The 22,009-nt window shown below is 35.6% G+C and overlaps 1 protein-coding gene across 8 annotated transcripts in view; it reads right to left on the bottom strand.

Annotated features, from left to right (window-relative positions):
• Nucleotides 1-22,009, bottom strand: part of ADAM22 (ADAM metallopeptidase domain 22) — a 228,855-nt gene that overhangs the window by 8,590 nt on the left and 198,256 nt on the right. For 4 of the 8 annotated variants that reach the window (XM_023736068.1, XM_023736070.1, XM_023736071.1 and 1 more), the window contains one exon: nucleotides 7,941-8,496. In XM_023736068.1, the coding sequence (XP_023591836.1) occupies nucleotides 8,127-8,496 (370 nt within the window). In that variant the 3' untranslated portion in view covers nucleotides 7,941-8,126. Of the gene's footprint in view, nucleotides 1-3,240; nucleotides 3,328-7,754; nucleotides 7,891-7,940; nucleotides 8,497-10,769; nucleotides 10,965-17,595; nucleotides 17,614-22,009 lie in introns of those variants that run through there. The other 4 variants (XM_023736074.1, XM_023736073.1, XM_023736075.1 and 1 more) reach the window with 4 other exon arrangements.

The raw sequence follows: 22,009 nt of genomic DNA, 5'->3' as shown, positions 1-22,009 counted from the left end.
CATAGGGTTTCCTAGGCTGTAATCTTTATGCGAGCAGATCGCCAGGTCTTTTCTGCTGCAGAGCAGCTGCTGAGTTCAAACTGCCAACCTTTTGGTTAGCAGCTGAGCACTTAACCACTGCACCACCAGGGTTCCTTACAATAACCATAGTGGGTACCATACTGGAATTACACAATGAAGGTATATCCATGTGTCAAAGAACTGTGTTGTATCTTGAGGCTACATCACACTTCTTGGGCTCACCTATTATAGATACACCTATGAGAAAAATTTCAAATCAGTTCTTCCCCCACTCACAGAGCCAGTCACACGTGAGGGACAAAGGTCCAACCTTTATTCAACTGGCTGTGTTCATATGAGAATTTTATAGTAGCCCAATACAAAAGGGTTTACAAAATGTCCTAGGATAGGAATTAAGTAGTCACTATCCACACTGCTGTTTTTAAGTAATTACAGTAAAACCTAAACGGAACAGATTTCGGATTCAGAGAGCCCAGGCTCTAATTCTGGTTCTGATGCTTACTAATGTGCTACCTTGGGAAAATCATCTAACTTCTTTGTGCCTTAATTTCCTCCATCCATAAAAAGGGAATAAGAATACCTATACCTCATGAGAAATAAAAGTACACAATTGGCACTCAATACATGATAGTTATTATTAGTTCCTTTTCAGAGACTGCATTTTCCATGGGACAATGGAAATAGACTCAAAGTGATGTAATGAGTAATCAACTGGATAATACTCAGGAGTAAGGATACCTTCTGAGAGCTTGTAAAGCACTGTCACTAACATAACAGCACCCAGGATCTCAATGTGGTGAGATAATGCTCTTGTCCTCACCTCACCTGCTCAGATTACATGCCGATGACAATTTGGGCAACCACTTCATATGAGAAAGGGTAAGGTGCACAACTGAGGTGCTCTGATCACTCAAAATCTTTTGGCATTTGCTTTGCTCTTTGCAGTGATATGAATACTATACTTTAAGTGTTGGGCTGTCTTTTGGACCAGTTTGCTGCAGTCACAAAGTCTCCACTGCATTTTGATAAGGAAGCCACAAACTCAATACCACATATGTGATGAATAAGGTGACCTTTACCCCCATTGACGATTTTGGTAGGAGAGGTAATCCTGAATGACCTGGCAGCAGATGAAACAGGTCTGAGCTTAAGCACAGGATTGGTAAAGCATAAGCCAAGATGTGGACACACTCTGGGCCTCCCATATGAGGCCTGGCCTAGATGGCAAGTAAATAAAATCCTCTCTGTTGCATTAGAATCGTTTTAAAAGTTCAGTTATTTACCACTGTCATGGAAATAGCCGATTTTCAAGTCTTACCAGTATAGCCTTTGTTATCCAAAAGAAGTTAAATTATAACCCTCTACTACAACTTTATCCAAACTTAAAACATAAATATGTCTTTTTAAAAAATAATTCTTAATGTGATTATCCACTATAGTGTAGAAACCAACATCTTATATTAAAAGAAGAGATAAAAGAGCCCTCTAAAATTGCCCTTGCAGCTCTGCACGTGCAATGGGGGGTGCTAAAGCATTTCCCCATCCAAACTGCGTTTAGTCATGCAGCTTCTGGGCAGACCTGGGTGATCTTAAGAAATGTGAACTCCTGTCTGGGAGCCACATAAACTACTCAGCTCACCCAGGGAGGTGAATCAACTCTTCCGGGGTACCATTTCACAAATCATTGCCACAAAAGCATCAACTCTCTTCAAGAATATAAACCCTAGCCCACATGATTGAGACTAATGTCATTCTATTTTGGTTCCATGACTGGTACAAATTACAATCTGCCCACAAGCCTGAGGAAAATAGAAAGGAGAAATAGGACTGCGGGTAAGCCAAGATTCCAAAGAACATTCAAAATCACCTTACCTGTCTTCCAGACGTTGGCCATCTTGGGAGCTACAGGTGAGGGTGGGATGTTTGAATGTGAGTATATGTGTATGAGGTTCATTGTGGGCAAGTGGGATAAGCAGAGGGACAGGGCAGGAGGGAAAGATGGGGTATAAAAGCAGGGTGTAATTTTGTAAGCAGGCAGGCTTTATGCTTTCCTTAGGGTATATGCAAATGTTATGAATCAAATTAAAATGCAGGGAGGTCTAATCATTTTCTCAAACTATAAATGACTAAACTACATGGTACACTGGAAGAGAAAGTCCACCTTGTATGGGTGCTGAGAGTTAAATACACATACATATTTTGATATCTGTTAAATGATGACCTAAGTCATGGCAATAAGTAATCTGAAATCTTATTATTAAATTGTGTTCAGAAGAAGTAGTAATTGAGGCTACATTTCTTCTTTACATTAGTTATCTACAAAGCAGTCAGATATAAAGTGGATATTTACCTCTAGGAAATCACTTTGAGATTATTAAGAGTGAAAAAAATGCCATTAAGAGCTCTTGGAAATACTCTCTAGCCGCTAATGTTATACAGAGTTGCAGTAAACTGAGTAAATTAGATTCTAAAACGTAAGGATAATCCGCACTTTTTGTGAGTCAAGAACACGCTTCTGATTTGCATCCTGTTCTATTTGAAGTATTATACAAAAACATTCTCAACAGCATAAACACTTACTTAGATACTTCTTTAAAATCTGTAAAACTCTGCTCAGCACAGCCCTTCTCTGGTACCAAATGTCTGTACTGAGCATATAAAATCTGAACTCATGCCACACATTCTCGTGTGGCTAATATTATTTCAGTAATCTTCAAGTTAGATCAAGTCATTGTTTTTACTCAAAGTAAAATTCCATTACATTTCACTTAGTTTCTTTTCATGTTTTTCCTTGAGTTTTCATATGCAGTATGCACTCTTAGGTGGGAAGTAGGAAAAATGCATTATGAAGCCACTGGATTCTAGAAATTAAATTTTTCAGGTTAATAGTGGTTCTTTATTAGTGGAAAGTATGTTCCATGCCCATAGAACACTACATAGCATCAAATGAAAAGAAAGCTACTAAAAAGCTCAAGATGGTGGTAGGGACATGCACTGTATGGCAACCCTTTCAAATGGCTTCATTTGAAACATTCAGAAAAGGACTAGACTTGCTCATGAAGCCAAAAACAGAGATCAATAGGCAGCAAATAAACAAGGACCCTTTACCACCTATAGGAACTTGTATTGGGAGATACAAGATAGAGATCCAGTCACACGTACAGTATTTCTATGTGCTGGGAGAGTTTAAAAAGGATAAAAAATTAATTTATAAAATACCTAAAGTATGGTCCTTCAGTGTTTTTATTCACATCTTCTACCCACTTAGCTACATTATAGTCTCTTTTGAACCATGGGTTTAAATACCTGCAGAAAGCAATGGAAGGAACAAAGAAAGCAGAACAAGATAGAAAATCTGAAAATATACAGCATAAGCTTAACAAGGATGTCTTCACCCTCCAAATGCAAGTGACTATGGCAAATAAACCAGGATGGATGCTGGATGACTATGAGGCAGTCTCTACAAGGACATGAGAATAATCTCAGCTACAACAAGGCTCAAGGCATTCTAGAATGTATTCAACATTTCAAGGAAAGCATTTTCCAGTGGCTTCCCAAGGTGAATCAGAAGCTCCCTTTCAATCATAGCACGGTCAGCGGTCTAATTCACCCACCCCCAAAGTGGCTTTTTCCAGGCCATCTCTCATTTGGCTTCTTGGTTTTCAAATGATAATGGTGCTTTTTGAGAATATTCAGATGGCTGCAATTCCACCTTAGTGTTTGGGCATATAACACCCCAAGAACAATAAAAAGGAGCTAAGATCTCTCTCCAATATGAAAGGAAGGATGTTAATGGGGCCTCTGTCTTACTCGTTAGAGCAGACCCCAAGCTGGAGTTAATAAGAAAGCACTCTCCAGTCCACTCTGTGAAGAGCAGAAAGTGACCCACTCATCTAATCCTGGAGCCCAACACACAATAAATGTGGTCCAAATAGGCCTCCATGATGTTGAAGCTGGGTTTAGGCATTTACTTGCAACTGCAATGTTCCTTCCTCCTCTTTGTGCACTCCAAACTAACGCGTTCACGTTTCCATTAGGAAATGGCTCTCAGAAGTTGCTTTCCAAGTGTCTGAACATGAGTGACTGCCAGAGGATAAGAATGACCTTATTAGCATCTCCTTAATGGATCTGGCAGAGTCTGGATTAGAATTACTGTGCAAAGAAAAATGTAAAAGGTAGTAAAATTTGAGGTACAAGTTTGTTTCTTTTCAGAGCGTTTCCTTTAATTTTTATTCTGGGAGCCAAACAAAACCACATCCCTTTAGAATTTGCCTTTGTTGAAGAATATAGATTCAATATTGGAAGACTTTGGAGGTTTTACTCTGTTTCCTCATTTTTAAAGGGTCTTCTAGAGATACTACAGACAATGAAGATCTAAGCTCTATAAAATTTTAAGGTGTTTGGAAACAAATCAGGAAAAATATAAAACACACTATTTTTGGTTAAAGTTTGCTTCTTTCCTCCTTACTTAGTGTTCAAGCTGTTTGTAAATACATTTAAACCAAGACACATTTAAATAGTTTTATATATATATATATATTTAAAAATCAGATTTCTTTTTTCATAGTCCTTTCCCTTACTATTAGCTATAACTAACATCCTCCACAGAATAACATCATGAAGTTACTTCCTAAGAGAAAGGTTTTGTTGCTTTTTATATTTATAAGATCATTTTTGCTAAAACAATGTCTCCTGACTCAGGACCAATTCACACTAGTTTTGCCTTTAGCCACAATTGCCAACTTGTGCTTTTCACGGAGACAGTCAATTAAAACTTGCATAATGATCTCCACTGAGACTATGAACCAAAAGGAAAAGTCAAAAAGCAAGTGCAGCCACAGATGAAGGCTGGTGAATGCTCTGGCCTGGGGAAAACCATAGAAAAGCCCATGCAGCTGTAGTCAGGTGAAACATAGCCACACAGCAAACTGAGTCACCCACAGGCAGATGGCCACTTCCAGGAGACATTTGTTCCTTTCACTGACAATCTTAGAAGCCCAGAGGACTGGTGCATGGCTGTTCCATGAAACTCACACCACAATGGCTTGATTTGTACTTGATGTAGCTTTGCCTGTTTCAGGGAGCATTTCAGAAAGCTGTGATCGATGAAGAGAGCTCTCAGATGTTTGCTCCTTCTGGGGATCTGTCTGTGAAAGTGTATTCCCAGTGGGCTTCCTAACATCTCTAGGTGGCTGGAGTGATGGAGCATATCAAATTGCTCTAAACCTGCCTGTGTGGCTTGACTTGGCTTGTAGCGCAACATGCAAAAAAAATGCATTAGACGGGGTAGGAGAGCCCTTCTGTTCTCCAGGATGAAAAGGCGGAGGAAGAATAGCTGGTGCTGGCTGGACCGGGAGCACCTCCGAGCAGACATGGGGCTCAGTCAGAGATCAAATGACCCTGTGCTCAGCCAAGGAAGGGACTTGGAAGGAGATTAAGTGGCAGCCCAGAATGAAGGGGCAGGTGGAGACTGACCTGTGATCCAGACTCCCTGTCTGGGGGCTGTCAGAGCCCCCTGGGCTTATGCCTTGGGATGGGACTGTCTGGGCGAGGGAGTGCCCAGGCTCAGATGCTTGGGGCTCCCTCCTGTAAAAACACAATATATAATACAAAGTCTGAGCCAATTTTTTTTTTTTTTTTACATTATGTACAACAGTGAGGAAGATGCAAAAGGTTTGAGTGGAAAAACAGTACAGTACACAAAGGACATCTTAGTTTGTTAATTAGAGCATGCATTTGTGGTGCATGTTTTAATTCATGTCCCTGTTTTTCATCATCCTTTGGGATGATGAGATACTAAAGGGAATGCTGAAATAATGGACTTGATAATACCACTTAATCTAAAAGGTAAAAAAGTTATGTTTGTCTGTGGTCATTCTGCTCCTCTTAAAGTCACACAAATGATATTGTTATATCAGAAACAAAAGGGATTATTTAACAACTATGGAAAGTATTAAAAAAAACTGTCAACATAATTCTCGATAAACTGTGTATTAGGAATCTTTATAAGAATAGAGAGAGAAACAGTTCGCATACAATCAGGGTATGTGAGAACAGTGGTCAGCTTCACAAACTGGGCTCCATTTAATACATGGGTCATGTAACCCAATCTGAAAAGTCTGAAAAATCTGAGGGAGTCCTCATGCTTCTCTCTCACAAAAATGATTTCATTTGATGTCTTCTTAAATATAATAACTTCATTATCCCACAGGAAAGATTTCACAGGGGCTATCTGTGTCATCAGATAATTTTTAACCACATGATATGAGTAGGGATTTTAAACAAAAATAAAGAAAGTAAGTGATCACTCTAGAAAATATCGTATGAATCTTGCTAAACACGAAGACTTCTCTGGGTCCTAAACTTATAGCGTTAACATAATATTGAATTTTTTTTTTTAAATCTTTTTCACTTAGGAGTTTTCAAAGCCTTGTTATAGGAAATACTGTTAGGAAACTAAATAATATACAAATGAAGTTCTAAAGAATATTCTGTAGTTTTATCTGTACTCTTGTGAGCAGTGGAGATAAGCTAAGGGGCTCTTATCAAGTGACCTCATGCAAAACAAACCAAAAAAACATTCCAAGAAGAGTTTATCAATAATGAGACCTAAAGCATCCAAGCGTTCTGGGAATGTGTAAGATAAACTCTAATAGATTAGTTATTTATGATGAAGTTTTATGATGCCACTCTGGACCATGCAATTGTATCACTTAAAATTGTCTACTGTTTGTAATGGAAAGTATCCTCTAGTAAACTTTGACAAGCCACTTACAAGACAATACCATTCAGCTGGAAGGTCCAAATTTCAGGGCAATGTTACTATTCCTGGACTGAAAAAGGCAGGGTATATGATGGAAAAGCTAACATAAGTTTCTGACAAGCAGTTAACAAACACCTGCTATTCAGATTTTTAAAGCATTAAGGCATGAAGAACCGATAGAGGTCCTGGGAATAATAACTACCACTGCAGTGAGAAATAATTAAATTTCTTTTAGATGGGTCAAACAGTACAGGTAATTTAAACAGGTGGCAAGGTCAGTCCAGAAGGATACTAAGGGTATACTTTATTCCATGAAGACAGGTAACAGTTTGATGAAGCTTCCTTATGCTCCTACTTCTTAAGTGGAGAAATAAACAAAAAAAGTGCATGGTGATTACTTCATTGCAAACTACTTTAAATGTACCTTCTGACTCCCACCCCCCACTAAAACCATGTAGCTAACATTGAAAACGGATCATGCTGCATTTAGTGACAATTACTCCCTTAAGTTGAGGTAAGTGCCCTTTTAAATGTTCTCAGAAGGAAAATTTAAAAGGGAAACTTGTTTCATTAGTCTGAGAGAATGCTTAGATTGCAGCCATGAAGACCTCTGAGCAGTGGTTTCAGGTCATGATGCTTCCAGGCTGCGTGGGTACTAAGGAGAGGAAGGGTGATCCTTCTGAAATGGCTGGACCCCCGCCCCCACCCCCCCATCCAGGTGATGAGAAGAAAGGGATGTTATCAAAATTCCCTTCAAACACAGAACCAAGACACCGCAATGGCAGGTTACTGGAGGACAAAGCCTGCAGCGAGGGTGAGACCCCCACTATCAGTGAACATTGGTATGGGTACAGTCACGGAGATGCCTATGTAAAAGAAAAAAGTCATGGTTAATTTTAAAAGGGCAAAAAGGAATTGAAAAGACAAAACTAACACCAGAGGCTTGGTTTACGGTTCTTTGACTATCTGGTTAATTAACTTTTCACACTAATTGCATAGGATCTTGGAGTGCCTTTTACCATTAGAGGTTCAGACTTACTCAGTTGAATTAGACCGAGGTCTAAATCTTTTGCCTCTGATTTTCTTTCTGTTGCCTCCCAGGTTACCTGAAAAAGATGGTTTATAGCAAGATGTGCATATAAATAAACAATTGCCCTAAGTCTAGTCTAATAACATAAGATTTCAAGTGCATGTAATTCACAACTTAAAAAAAAACCCCATTGTCATGGAGTCAATTCCAACTCATAGTGACCCTATAGGACAAAGTAGAACTGCCCCATAGGGTTTCCAAGGAGTGGCTGGTGGTTTCGAACTGCTGACCTTTTGATTAGTAGCCAAATGCTTAACCACTGCACCACCAGGGCTTCAATTCCCAACTAGCACACCCTAAAATATGGGGGTTTGTAGCACTGTATAGCCTTCTCAATGTGTCTAGTGTACGGATGCTACTGAATACCATCATTTCCCATCCAAGAAAAAAGAACTGGACCCTCATTCTAAACATCCTTCTCTCTGTTGGGAGAAGAGCTGAAGAGCTTGCAGGATTATAACCAGTCACAGAACGCAGAACTTGGGTTACGCTGACAGGTAGATTCTGAACGCTGCCTATACCTTGCCAAGAGTTACTTCGAGGTCGCCCATTTTCACAGATGTCTGAAATATGCTTTGTGTCGGGAATTCTTTCACTCCAGGAATGAGAAAGTCCATTTGACCTGAAATTAAAAATATTTATAAAGTGTTCAAAAGTGTATTCAAATTAATGTTTTGAAATAAATAAGCAAAACTTCTAAGTATTACTGTGTGTTAAATTAAAAAAAAATCTGAAATGAAAGAATGAAGAGAACATAAATGTCTTCATGAAGAAGGCAGAGTTACACAACATTCAATTTAAGAAAAGTCAAATACAATGGAACCCCATTACAGTACATTGTAATTTAAAAGAACCAGGTTATTACTGCAGCCAATTGACATTTCCCAGAACACAGCAACCACATATAGCAAATTCCCTATACATTTCGGTTTATAAAACCCCAGCAGCAGAGTTATAATGGGGTCCCACCATAGATGTTTCTTAATTGTAAAGCAATGGTTTCCATTCAAATATCATGAGAACATGGACTTCTAAGAGATTTCATTAAGATTTGTTCAACTAAACCTGGTCAACCTTTATGAAAGTGGTATTTAGGTTTTCTTAAAAACAATAAAATTATTTTCTGAAAATTCGCATTTTCTCCACAAATATGGTACAAAAAACCATACTATATGTTGGTTAACTGCCCAATAACTAAACTGTATCAGATAGTTATCATGGAAGTGTCTCTCACAAAGCCCATGTACCATTAAGCCTTTCTACTATTTGTATCCCACCATCTTTAAATGAATAGTGTACAAGCAGCAAAATTTTTACACCTACCTTAAACCAAGCAAGAAACGTATTTTGACAAACTACATATACAATTTTTAACTGCTTAAAATTTTGCTAAAATCTGGGTATTATTCAAATATTTTAAACTATTTTTGAGGTACTTTAGAAAATAGCACTATATAGTACTTAAAATCTTTACCACATTATCATTCTGGTTAATTGCTAAAAATGCCTTTTTAAAAGGAATCTTCTACTGATGAATGAAAATAAATGGAACTCAGCGATTATTACAAGATTAAATTCCTAGGTTGGGGCTTTTTCAATATGGCTTGCTAATTATAGAATGACCCATATTTTGTACAAAAGGATACTCATTGATTGTTCCACTTATTTACCATGTTATTTAATTTAAAATTAAATATTTGTCCAGGAAAAATATATATACTGAGAAAATTTAAGTAGTTCTCCTTAGTTTTCTTATTCTCTTAGCCAAAAGGCCCCAATTATTTAAAAGAATAAAATTTTGTCTTCTATAGAGTTGTACTCCTTGTACAAAACTAATATTTCTAGCTATGTTATCCAAGTGAAAACAATCCTTCATGTTTATGACAGTTCTATATAAAATAATGTTCCCAGATCTCACAGGTTTTCTCCCAGAAAATTCCTTCAATTTTCCTTTCTGGTTAATGCTTACAAAGAGTGAGATTCATTGTGAATTTTTACAGATGATTCACTCTGTGCAGAATTCCAGAAGGGATAATGTTTCTTCTCAATAAACCAGCAATTTCCCCTTCAGTCTACAAAGTAACTAATGTGACCAAAGCAACGCACGGGGCTACCAAATATTTTTTCTTATTCATTATACCCCTATAGCCAACCTTAAAAGAAACTATTCCACAGGAATATTTTAGCTCCCTTCAATGTGAATATAGGTCTCATTTTCTATAACATTCCAACTATTTATTTATTCTGTTTATGTTATTAAGCAATTATAAAGCATGCAGAATTTTAAATGGTCTTATATACCTTAAGATCCTAGAGCAAGAATATAGCATCAAAGTTTAAGACATATAAATTATATTAACCCCATCTGTACTATTAAAAAACTCAGGCAAATATTAAACATACATGAATTAATTTGGCAACCAAGCTGTAAGTTATCAAGTCTAGAAATAATCATCCCAGGAATAAAAGACAAAATCATAATATCCAAATATATGATTCACAGAGAAGCGATCTTTGTTTCACAGCGAGCTTAGCTTTGCTATATTTAAAATTAAAAAATATTCAACACAGCATTTATATTACCAGTTAATTTTAAAAACTGCTTTTACTGAAGCATGACAGTAACCTTTTTCTTTGACTACCAAACATGACATAAAGCTCACCATTTAAAATATTATTAAGTACTATGTATAGTTTTCTTAAGCCATTAGAAGATTAAGACTGAAACACCTGGGGTTTGTATACAGATTTAGGGTTGCTGCTTTTTTCATTTGGATTTTGTGGCCTGATTTGTATAACAGTGGTTCTGAGCATATGGCATTTTGAAGCAGAGTAATCAAAGAACAAAGGATACTATTTGTTAACATTCAAGAAAGAAGGAAGAAGTAATCAAACCTGCTGCAAAATAATGAAATGTTCTGACTAATGGAATAATGTGTGATGGAACAGGTAGAAATCTGAAAATGCGACAGAAAAGCAGACCTCTTCTTAGAACTAGATGCTGAGTTTGTGCTGACTCCAGGAGGAATGTCGCTATAAAAAGAGTCACCATCTCCAGGCTTTTTTACATAATCTCCCTGGGGTAACTGTCTAAGGCATAATAAACATTTCAGAGTCAGAAAACAAGACACACACATGAACACAGACATATACAAATATTATTTCAGGAAAAAAGAGGTAGGGGTAATGATCTACATGAATCAAATCTATAACAACACATAAGATTATTAATACATGTGACAAGTCAAAGTCATTCTAACTACAGAGGTCAGAAATGCAATCACAGAAGTCCTTACAGTTTGGATGAATATAGCCTTATTTCAGGAGAAAAACATGGAAAGATGAGTCTTTTTTGCTGTCACTTAATTACACTTGGCAATGTTAACTGCAGTTTTGTTTTTTAAATAAATTTGGTGCTGAAGGAGAGGTACTGGGAGAGACGGTCCTTGCCCAGATAAAGCACAGTTTCTCTCCACCCCCACTCTCACCCTCACTGATGAATCATGATTTCTAAGCATTATATAATGTAACCTTGATTTGATCTTAAGAGACCTGATTAATTTCTAAGCCATGTTTTATAATTTAATCCAATTAAGTCTTTATTAGAGTTCTGTGTTCAATTTGGAGTTTCTCGTTCACTTAACAGGAACATGAACAAACTGAAATAGATTCAAACGTGAATCAAAAATGACATTCTATAACTGGACAGTAGACTACGTGAAGGAAGATAATTTAGCAAGATCACAAAAGGGTTGAAAAAATAACTGAATTCTTGTAGAAACTACAGAAGGATGTTTATAGGCAGTTGGTAGGTGGCCTCAGTTCTCTATCTCACTGTAGTTAAGACTGTAACAAGGCAACATCTATTTAATCTGCATGATTAAACAGGGTCACCCAGTCAACCCTCCTCCATCAGTAGCTAATGTGATCATTAGCCAAAGTGAAGGTCCCTAACAGCGAACGGCATCCGAAACTTGATTTAGTTCCATTCAGTACTACTGTTGGAGGTGCCACAAACAAGTCCGGGACTGAGAATTTTAAACAGAGCTGTACTTAAATAGGTCTCCAATAAAAGCACAAATTCTCTGACTCCTTTTCCGTTTGGTTTTTCCTTAGTTACTATAATAATCTTGGTTACTTGCTGATGCTAAATTCTATCCAAAAATGCCACTTCGAGATATTTCCTTGGTTATACTTATTCCCGTATTGTCGTAAATGTTTAAAATCCTTGGTCATTCCTTCTTCTGAATGACTGAATACTCACATTACTTCAATGCTATATAGTCACACATCTCTATAATTCTGGAAAAGGTTTTTCAACGATATAAAGCACATATTTAAATTTGTTTGACTAAATCTACTCCTATTTCAACCAAAGAAAGTAGACTTTCTCACTAGATTTGTATATAAGACTAATTTGACCATAATTCTTTTATGTATTTTCCTTCAAAATTATTTTTAATCCTTTAAGTGACTTCAGTTCATAATGGTTATTCTACGATCATTATATATTATGAAACATGAGTTTTAAAGGAAAAATAATACACCCCCGCATATTTAAGTGTTAATAATACAGGACGAATGATATATCTTCCTATGTAAGAGATCTTTAATCTCTGGAATCATACTTTGTTTTACCTTGTATCAGTAAAATATTCCATCAATGCTTGAAAAGTGCTCCCAAAATCATAGTTCTATATGTTACCTCACAGAGGAAACTCCTCTTTAGTATCATATTAGTATTTATAAAAGAATACCAGAGAGTGCCCATCAACATCGGATTCCCAACAATAACCTTTATGGTTATCAAATATTTTTGTCACTATTACTTTTAAGGATAATCTTCATAAGCTGATGAGATGTGCCTCACCAAATTCAAATTAAATAATAAGTGTTTTTAACTATATTTGACCTTTTCTATTACTCTACCCCCAGATTACCCTCTCTTTACATGGTTCTGATATTCAGGCATTTACTCAAAGGCTCCCTAAACTGACACTGTAGATGGACTGCTTCTCACAATGAATGGGGCCCCATTTGTATTTAACTGCACATCTTCTCTCCAGTCCATGGCCACTTTTTACACAGTGTATAAACATCCTAAATGCTAAACATATTATAAACTGTGGACTTCAGTCACAGGGATGGAAGGAACTTTTAGTTCAATGTACTTCTGGAGCACAGCCAAGTTTTTATTATCCTGGGAGGATTAATTTCTTACCTATCTCAATTTTGAAGTCCCTAAAATATAGAAACTCCTTCTCTGCGTTCTTATAATTTCACAAGGACTGCATGTAACTTTATTCACAGAGTACATGCACAAAAATGTTAATGATCAAGATTATGAATTTTGTTTAAGATCTCTGAAAAATAATATTTTACACCCTTTACTGTCCAAAATTTTTTTTTAATATTAATCTATTACATATCATCACAAACTTATTTCTTCTTGTTTAACCTTTAGTGAAGATAGAGAATATTGGGCTCCCATTATCAATAAAATAACATTTCATCATTGGTTATAAATAATAAACAACAAACTTATACCTAAATGACCCCATTAACATTTTAATATATAATTCATTTTTCTAGTCCTTTATTATAATCATGGCTTTCTTTGCAAATTTTCAGTGTTCTACTTGTTTTATAGAATTTTGGAGCCTAACCCTTCTAAGTTTTATATTGGGAAAACTATGTCATATTTCCCACATGTTAAATGTAGATATTTTAGACATGTGCATGGATTTTTTGTAAACAATGGCAAAAAGAAAAAAAAAAGCTGCTGTTCATTTTACTTAACTGAATTCTTTTTCTTCAAAAAAAGGATATCTTCCTACATTAACTGCAGGTTATTTCCACGCCCCCTCCCCCTATATAACCTTGAATTGGTACTTCATTTTGTGTTTTGAATTGATATATCCCGTTTAACAACGTTCTTTTGAAGGTATTTCCTATTCTCTAAGACAAGGACCAACCCCTACAACTTAATGACTCCGGAGGAACTGATTCATGCAAACTGTATTACTTCTCCCCAGTCTATAATGCCCATGCTTAGTGCTTGTTTGTTCTTACTCTACTTCAGAAGACACCATCAGTCCCACTCTTAACATGTTCATAATTATAAATCATCTAGTTGTTGCCATTCTAAATTTAAAAAGGAACGTTTCTTAGATTATCCCAAAAGGCTTTAGGCAAATGGTTGGACTTGTTATGAGAGAAATCCGATCATTACTAAAATCATCCACTGAACTATAATATTTAATGTAAGAATTATTTGTAAACTCAAAATGAGAATACAATGAAAAATAAACCATCTAACCAAGTCTAAAATTTAATGCTGAAGGAGTCTCTCATGCTTGTTTGGTACCTGGGCTGTCTCTTAATGGAACTGCTACTTTACTGTTTAAAGGAATGTTGTATAGTGTACCAAGCCACAATGACAGACGTGTGAATTATCACTGAAATAGTAATAATATAAAAACAAAATAAGAAAGACCTGAGAAAAGGCGGGAGGTTCACAAGAAGAACACAGAGTGGCTAAACAGGTGAGAGAAAAGAAATGGGGCAGAGGAAGAACTTCTGCTTAAGGTAAAAACACAGATCAGGAAGACATGATCTAATTGTGCCACTTCTTGTTAAATCATGATGATGTGTTCATTTCACACAAAGAAAGAGAATAAGATTTCAACTGAATATGGATGTTTTATATATCCAAGTTCAATTAATGTTTCTTATTCTATTGCTATTTGCAAGTCTGCCTGAAAACTAAAACCTAAACTTATAATTCCTTTTACAGAGTATACAGCAATTATGCCATAACATAGCAAAATCAACTGAAAAAATTGTGGAGGTCTTCTTTACTGAAAATTTTAAAGAAAAAGATAACTAACCATCCTTCTACCTACATAATGTCTAAGGCTTCTTCCTGGTTCCTTGGTTTCATGGTTCTACCCTTCACATGGAGACATTTAGCAGATTTAAAGTGATCCTGTTCAGGTGTGCGGTCCTGCCTCCACTGTGCCCAAGAAGGGGCTTCTGTTTTTCATTAAGTAGTTTTGCAAACAAAAAGGGAAAAAAAAGTGGGCTTGCTTCTCACCTTTTGCCAGACTTGCAATTACATATATCTCATTCCTTCAATAAAATGAAAACCTTGAGGATACATTCTCAGGAGAAAAGATTTAGGTTTAAAATTTATCAGATTATCAGGTTCATTCAGAAATCTACTTGCCCGTCTTCTCCAACAATTTAAAAGTTACGCCCAATTTGGCATTTCCGTGACATTACATCATTAATAAGCATGTAATATTTACATATTTAATATGGTTTTGCATCTAGTATCAAAGCAAAACTTTATGTTCTCCAACACTTTCAACAGCTCAACCAATATATATGTGGGCTCCACTCTTGTAGAACAACTACATCCACCTCTTTTTATTGAAGATCAGAGAAACACAAAATTTGCCAAAGACCACATATTAATAACTTCCCTTCACTACAATGCTTTACAGATTACAAAAAAAAAACAAAAAACTTTTTCTGATTTTAGAGTTGGGGAAACTTTGTTATTTCTCAAGATAGCTTACTAGCAAGAAGATTTCTGATTCCTTATCAGGGAATCTCCAACAAAAATCTAATTTAAAGGCAACGACAACTAAAAATTCTTAATTATACTCCCTGGCATACTTAGGAACTGGGCATATGTTAATTTGTATGTCTTCAGACTGTAAACTACTTAATGCTTGCTTTGATCTGTTTGCCTTCCCACCTTCTCTATAATCACTAACATGTATTCTCAAAAAAGAGGACAGTATTTGCTTCATAAGATCTTTATACATTCATGACTTCCTGATCTAAAGTCCATCCTGTGCTACTTCCTTCTCTGTTTTGAGAACCACTGTGCAAACCTAAGATTTACAAGCTATGGCAAGGGGGTAAAAAGTCATGTTGAGATATATCAAAATATATCAAATATCTGCTAAAGATGTGACACCTCTCAAAATATGAACCATATCCAAAAGGAGTACCAGATTGAAGAGATGGATGAAATTATGTGACTGTGATACCAGAAGGCATAAAATTGTATCAGGCACAGAAAAGAGATTGTGAGTGGGAACATTTTTCTTCACTATATCTATATATATATTCAGTTAAAATAAAAAATTGGTGCAGGTTTACATACTAATAATTTTTGTTTAATTTAGGCAACTGACATATCCTGCATAGTTTCTCTAGTGAAAATATATATTAGAGCACTGTTTTAACTTTGCTGATGTTAATATATTTGAGACATTTTACTTTCCTATTTATACACACAGCAATATTAAATTACATCATACCCTTAGCTGCTATGGGAAATAAACGGAATCATCAATTTTTGACAATCTTCTTTGCCTAATTTTATTTTCCATTGAAGAAAGCTACCAACCTTAGATTCTGATATGGTTAATAAACTTCTACCCAACAGAAAGCCTAAATGGTACCTGCTCTTTCCCAGTGCTTTTGGACACAAGCATTTAAAACTCCAAAATTTTTTAAAACTTAATTGATTGTTGTCTCAGATTTACTTTTTCCATAAACAATGAATTAGTTACTCCAGGGTAGGAGGAATATTTTCTAATATCTATTCTAACTGACAAGGATCTAAATGCCCCGTGGGCACCATTAACTTATATAGACCCTATAGATACTTAGGAGTTGGAATCAACTCCACAGCAATGGGTTTTTGTTTATAGATACTTATGGCTAAAAGTCTTACAGGGATTTCAAATTATAACATGAAAGGACACAAAAGAGTAAAGTTTTATTTCTTAATTTGTTAAAGAACAAAAACTGAGATTGGGGCCTGAAAAAGTATCACCACGCTTATTATGCCTTATTCTTAATCTGCCACAGGCATTTAATGTAACAAAGGAAAAAAACTAAAGAAACAGAAGTCTGCATTAAATATCTTGGACACAAACGCTTTGTCTCTTTTTTTATGCTGCTGGTTAAACACAGATTTTAAGGTTACCCTAAAAGGGATGCCTGACCTTTTCCATGGGCTTTTCTATTCAAAAAAGTGCACCAGGTAATCAGAGATTCCAACAATGCAAATTTCTTTAACTCCCTGCAGGATTGCCTATTCAATAAAAAAATGTTTTCTCATGCAGAGATAAGTAGGTTCATCAAGTACCAGAACATTCCCCTGAAGGCAACACTGTGCCCAAATAAACTTTATTGCTTATGTATCAAACTTATTAATATAACAACAGCAAAAAATAAAAAACAAATTCTCTCAGAAAGTATGAGTCAACAAGATTGTTGTTATAAACAAGAGGAAAAGCCAATAAACTAACATAAGTAGAGGTGCTGAAGATGTGACACCTTAACATAGAAGAAGTTTGCTTTAGCTGGAAAAAAAATCAATATCTATATCTATATATATATATATATAAAAAACTATAAAAACAACACAAATTAGAATCTCTACTGATTGTAATATTGTTGGATGAAAGAACCATAAACCGTTAAGATTAAATAGTGACAGCTCTACTTTAAATGAATACACTTCACAGCACCATTGTTAAAATTATTTCAAGGTCATGAAAAACCAAGATTAGTATATGATCATTGTAGCATAAAAAGAAAGTGAACTTGACTTCTAATTGCATGTATAAATTCCAAAGACGCCAACAGGATTTAAACCTTTCAGTTATGTGTTCAGATTACTCTCATCACATACCTCTGTTCTCGATAGTTTCTTTTCATGGACAAGAAGAGAATAAAAAACAAACAAACAAGAATTAGTTACCAATGAAGTACACTGAGAGAGTACTAAACACGAATACATAGCTCTAGCATTCATTGAAAGGTCTCCACTAGAGGATTTTGAGTTGCAGATTTAAAAGAGGGAATCCATGCACACAAAAATTTCACTCAGTCATTAGGAAAGTGATACCAAAGGTTTAGTGACCATATTATCAAATAACTATCCATTTTTAAAAGCATGAATAAGTTGCAATTATTAAAGAGTAAATTTTTTTCAACATAAATTGTATTGTATTAAACATTCAGTTATGTTCTACAGTAAATCCTCTTTCACATACAGGTTTTCAGACATTGATTTTAAATAATGAAATAAATGAAGCAAGTTACTTATCTAAATTGTGTTTTCATAGAAGTAAAATCATAATTCATTCCTTTTAGAATATATACTACAAACTATAACTAACCCTAAGAAGTTCAAAGAGGGGAGCATAAATTTACACCAGTATGTGTTATTTCATCCTGTATGATAAATAAGAGTTAGTTCACAGCTTTTAGAGACGTCCTAAGCTATTGCTACTTACTGAAGCTTCACATTGGGAATACTTTACTTAAAGTTTAGTCTCAGCTTTTTAGTTGGTCATATACTTACATGAGTTCCAAAATAAACCAACTTTAATCCAAATCTGTCCTAGAAGGTTTGGTAGTAAGGTACCAGCGACTTTTTTCAAAAGTGTTAATTTTTAACTATCATGACAGAATTATTAAAAATTTGAAGCCATGTTAGAAAGGTCAAGCTACTGAGTATTTTGGGGCTCCTTCCTCTAAGATCAAGGGTAATGTTTCCACACGGATTTCATGTGTAGCACCTTCATCTGCCAGCCCATCCACCCTGTGAGTATCACGTTTAATGATGGGCAATGAGGGTAAAAGCGCCAATTAGTTGCTTATAATTTTTCATTCCTGAAACCATCAGATGCAGAAAAAAATATGCCTAGAAGCTTTCTGTTCAACATGTTTTACTTTTTATTCCTTCAGTCTAATTACCTAAGCCATCCACCAGTTCACATGAATATTCCTCATTTGCTATTCCTGCTATTCCCCATCCCAAGGCTTGGAGAAAGGGGAGGTGGGTTAATTAGAAGGGCTAATAAGAAATAAGTTCTTAGGTCTTAAATTAGTTTTCGCATTTCAGATAGAATATATAAAACATCATATTCATGGATTTTGATTTCTGTACTAAAATTTCTACATTCTCATTCTATTTTTTATACATATTCTAAATCATTTTAGTAATACTAGCACTTTCACCATTTGAGTTCAAGTTATTTATGAAGAGGATACTGCAGTATGAACAAGATTTGTCTTTTTTCTTAATGTGCAAAGAATATATTTTCATAAAAGTAAAAAAAAGTAAAACCTCAAAAGAATTATCATAAAAAATAAGAAATCACACGAATAGACATATGCACACCCATTTTTACTATTGAGTAATGCTGCAGTGAACAAGATGGAAACAACCTAAGTGCCCATCAACAGATGAATGGATAAACAAATTATGGTACAAACACACAATGGAATACTATGCCATGATAAAGAACAATGATGTGTCGTCCGTGAAACATCTCACAACATGAATCTGGAGGGCATTATGCTGAGTGAAACAAGTCATCACGAAAGGACAAATATTGTATGAGGCCACCATTATAAAAATTCAAGAAAAGGTTTACACACAGAAAAAATAAACAATCTTTGATGGTCACAGTGGAGGGGAGGGTTAAGGAGAGGAAATTACTAACTAGATAGCAGATAAGTGTTAATTTTGGTGAAGGGAGAGACAACACAATATAGAGGAAGGCAGCACAACCTGACCAAGGCAAAGTCACAGAAGCTTCCTAAACACATCTAAACACCTTGAGGAACCGAGTTCCTGGGGTTCAGGGCTGGGGACCATGATCTCTGGGGACATCTAGGTCACCTGTCATAACATAGTCCATAAAGAAAATGTTCTACATCCTACTTTGGTAACATCTGGGGTCTTAAAAGTTTGTGAGCAGCCATCTAAGACACATCTATTGGTCCCATCACATTCAGTGCAAAGGAGAATGAAGAAAACCAAAGACACAAGGAAAATATTAGTCCAAAGGACTAACGGACCGTATGAACCACAGCTTCACCAGCCTGAGCCCAGAAGAACTAGATGGTACCCAGCTACCACCAGCAACTACTCTGACAGTGATCACAATCAAGAGTCCTGGGCAGAGCGGGAAAAAATGCAGAACAAAATTCAAATTCACAGAAAGAGACCAAGATTACTGGTCTGACAGAGACGGAAGGAACCCCCAATGCTATCGCCCCTGGACACCCTGCTAACGCAGAACCGAAGCCACTCCTGAAGTCTACCTTTCAGCCAGATTAGACAGGCCTATAAAACAAACAATAACACACGTGAGGAACGCGCTTCTTAGTTCAATCCAGTATACGAGACCAAATGGGCAACACTTGCCCAAAAGCAAAGATGACAAGGCAGGAAGGGACAGCAAGACTGGACAAATGGACACAGAGAACCCAAGGTGGAAACGGAAATGGGGAGAGTGCTGATACACTGCAGGGATTGTAACCAATTTCACAAAACAATTTGTGTATAAATTTTGGAATGAGAAACTGATTTGCGCTGTAAACTTTCATCTAAAACACAATAAAATTTTAAAACAAATAGCAAATAAAAAAGTAAAGACTGAAATAAATACTTTCAATTATTAAACACATATAGCCACATATTAAAAAAAAAATCCTATACAGTAAGTATTCTTAATCCTAATCATTAAAAGAAATGGACAAGGGTAATTTCCTAGGCAACAGGAGTAGATGTTTATGTTTTATGTTTTCTGAAAGGTGTTTCCAAGATTGTAAAAATAAAATATCAACTTTCATCAGTAGGTGGCAGAAAATCACACATTGTAGAGCTAACAATTTTCCTTTAAGTTTTCACGTGGCCAAATGAAGTCAGTGAGCTATTTCAAAACAGCAATGACTGTGATGGCATTACTACACACATTCTGCATCAGGGAAGTCAAGGAGATAGTGTGACCCCAAATAGGGCTAATCTGTCTGAGGCATGAGGAAAGATCAAAGAATAAATATATAGAAAAGCCTTCCTTTCAAGACATATTAGTTTATAATTCATATGTTATACTGAAATCAGATTGTGAAAATATAAATACACAGCATCCCTCATGACCTGTCCTAGAAGAACCAATAGGCATTGCACACCTATGAACTGATAAGGTGCTGGGTGCTCATTTAATCAAGACAACATATAACTACTCTGCAGTCCTCTGCTCTGAGATATAATACTATGTTAACTACGCTATGCTAAGCTTTACTATGTTGTTTGTGCTATTTCATATGTATTCTTTCACAAATGTCTTTCTGTATCTCAATGGTTTGTAGCATACAAAGTTTATCCTGGCAGTAAGCTAACTGTTCTCCCTTTTCAGTCAAAGGAAACTCTTCCAGGGTTTGACCTCACAACAAGCAATCACCCACACACTTTTAGAGGTGATTCCTTTGATTCAATTGGTTTAAGACCATGTCAGGTAATAAACAGCAAACAAGTACACAGAGTCTTCTGTGGGCCAGGAACTACTCTGAGTGTTTAACACATATTAGTTCATAGAGCAAAGATGTTTTTGAAAGGCTTGAGGTAATTTTATTTAAGTCTAAAATACATGAATTCCTAAATCTTTTAGTGACCTAAGTATGACTAATGAGGAAAAAAGGCTATAAAATCAGGTAATGCCCGGATGCCTAGCAAGTGAAGAAAAACCCTAGGCCTGGGGACCTGTAACATCATCAAGTATCAGCAGAACTGTGAGTTTCAGTTTAAATTACTGAAGGCAATTTAAGGTTTACCATATGTTATGCTTTAATGTATTAAATTTAAATTAGTTATTTGAATATTAAGGACATTTTTTTATATCATAAGATCGAAATATATGAAAAGGAAATTAAAAAAGGAAACTGAACACATTAAACATATAAATGAGTTTAAAAAGTTTGAAGGTGCTTACTTAGTAAATTTTTAAGAGGATCAAATATTACTCAAAGTTCCCAAAAAATGATTTATTAACTTCTTAAAATTTACAAATAGAACCCCAAAATATTATAAGATGAACTTTGAAGCTAATGAAGATTTTGGTTTTTAGATTTTGTAATTTTAAGTTGAATTTTAATTTTAGCAAATTAAACCTCTGAACAGTATTTTCTCCTCCCCAAAACACCCATATACTTAACAAATAATATAGCTTCCTTCATATTGGTTGTGAAACGAACAGCTTTTGCCCTTAGCATGCTGCACGGCCAAAGCAAGCACTTAATAACAGAATCTG

This window comes from Trichechus manatus, unplaced genomic scaffold, assembly GCF_000243295.1.
Source record: "Trichechus manatus latirostris isolate Lorelei unplaced genomic scaffold, TriManLat1.0 scaffold00085, whole genome shotgun sequence".
Lineage (NCBI taxonomy): Eukaryota > Metazoa > Chordata > Mammalia > Sirenia > Trichechidae > Trichechus > Trichechus manatus.
The sequence above is the reverse complement of the archived record's forward strand: the minus strand, read 5'-3'. Positions and strand labels throughout refer to the sequence as shown.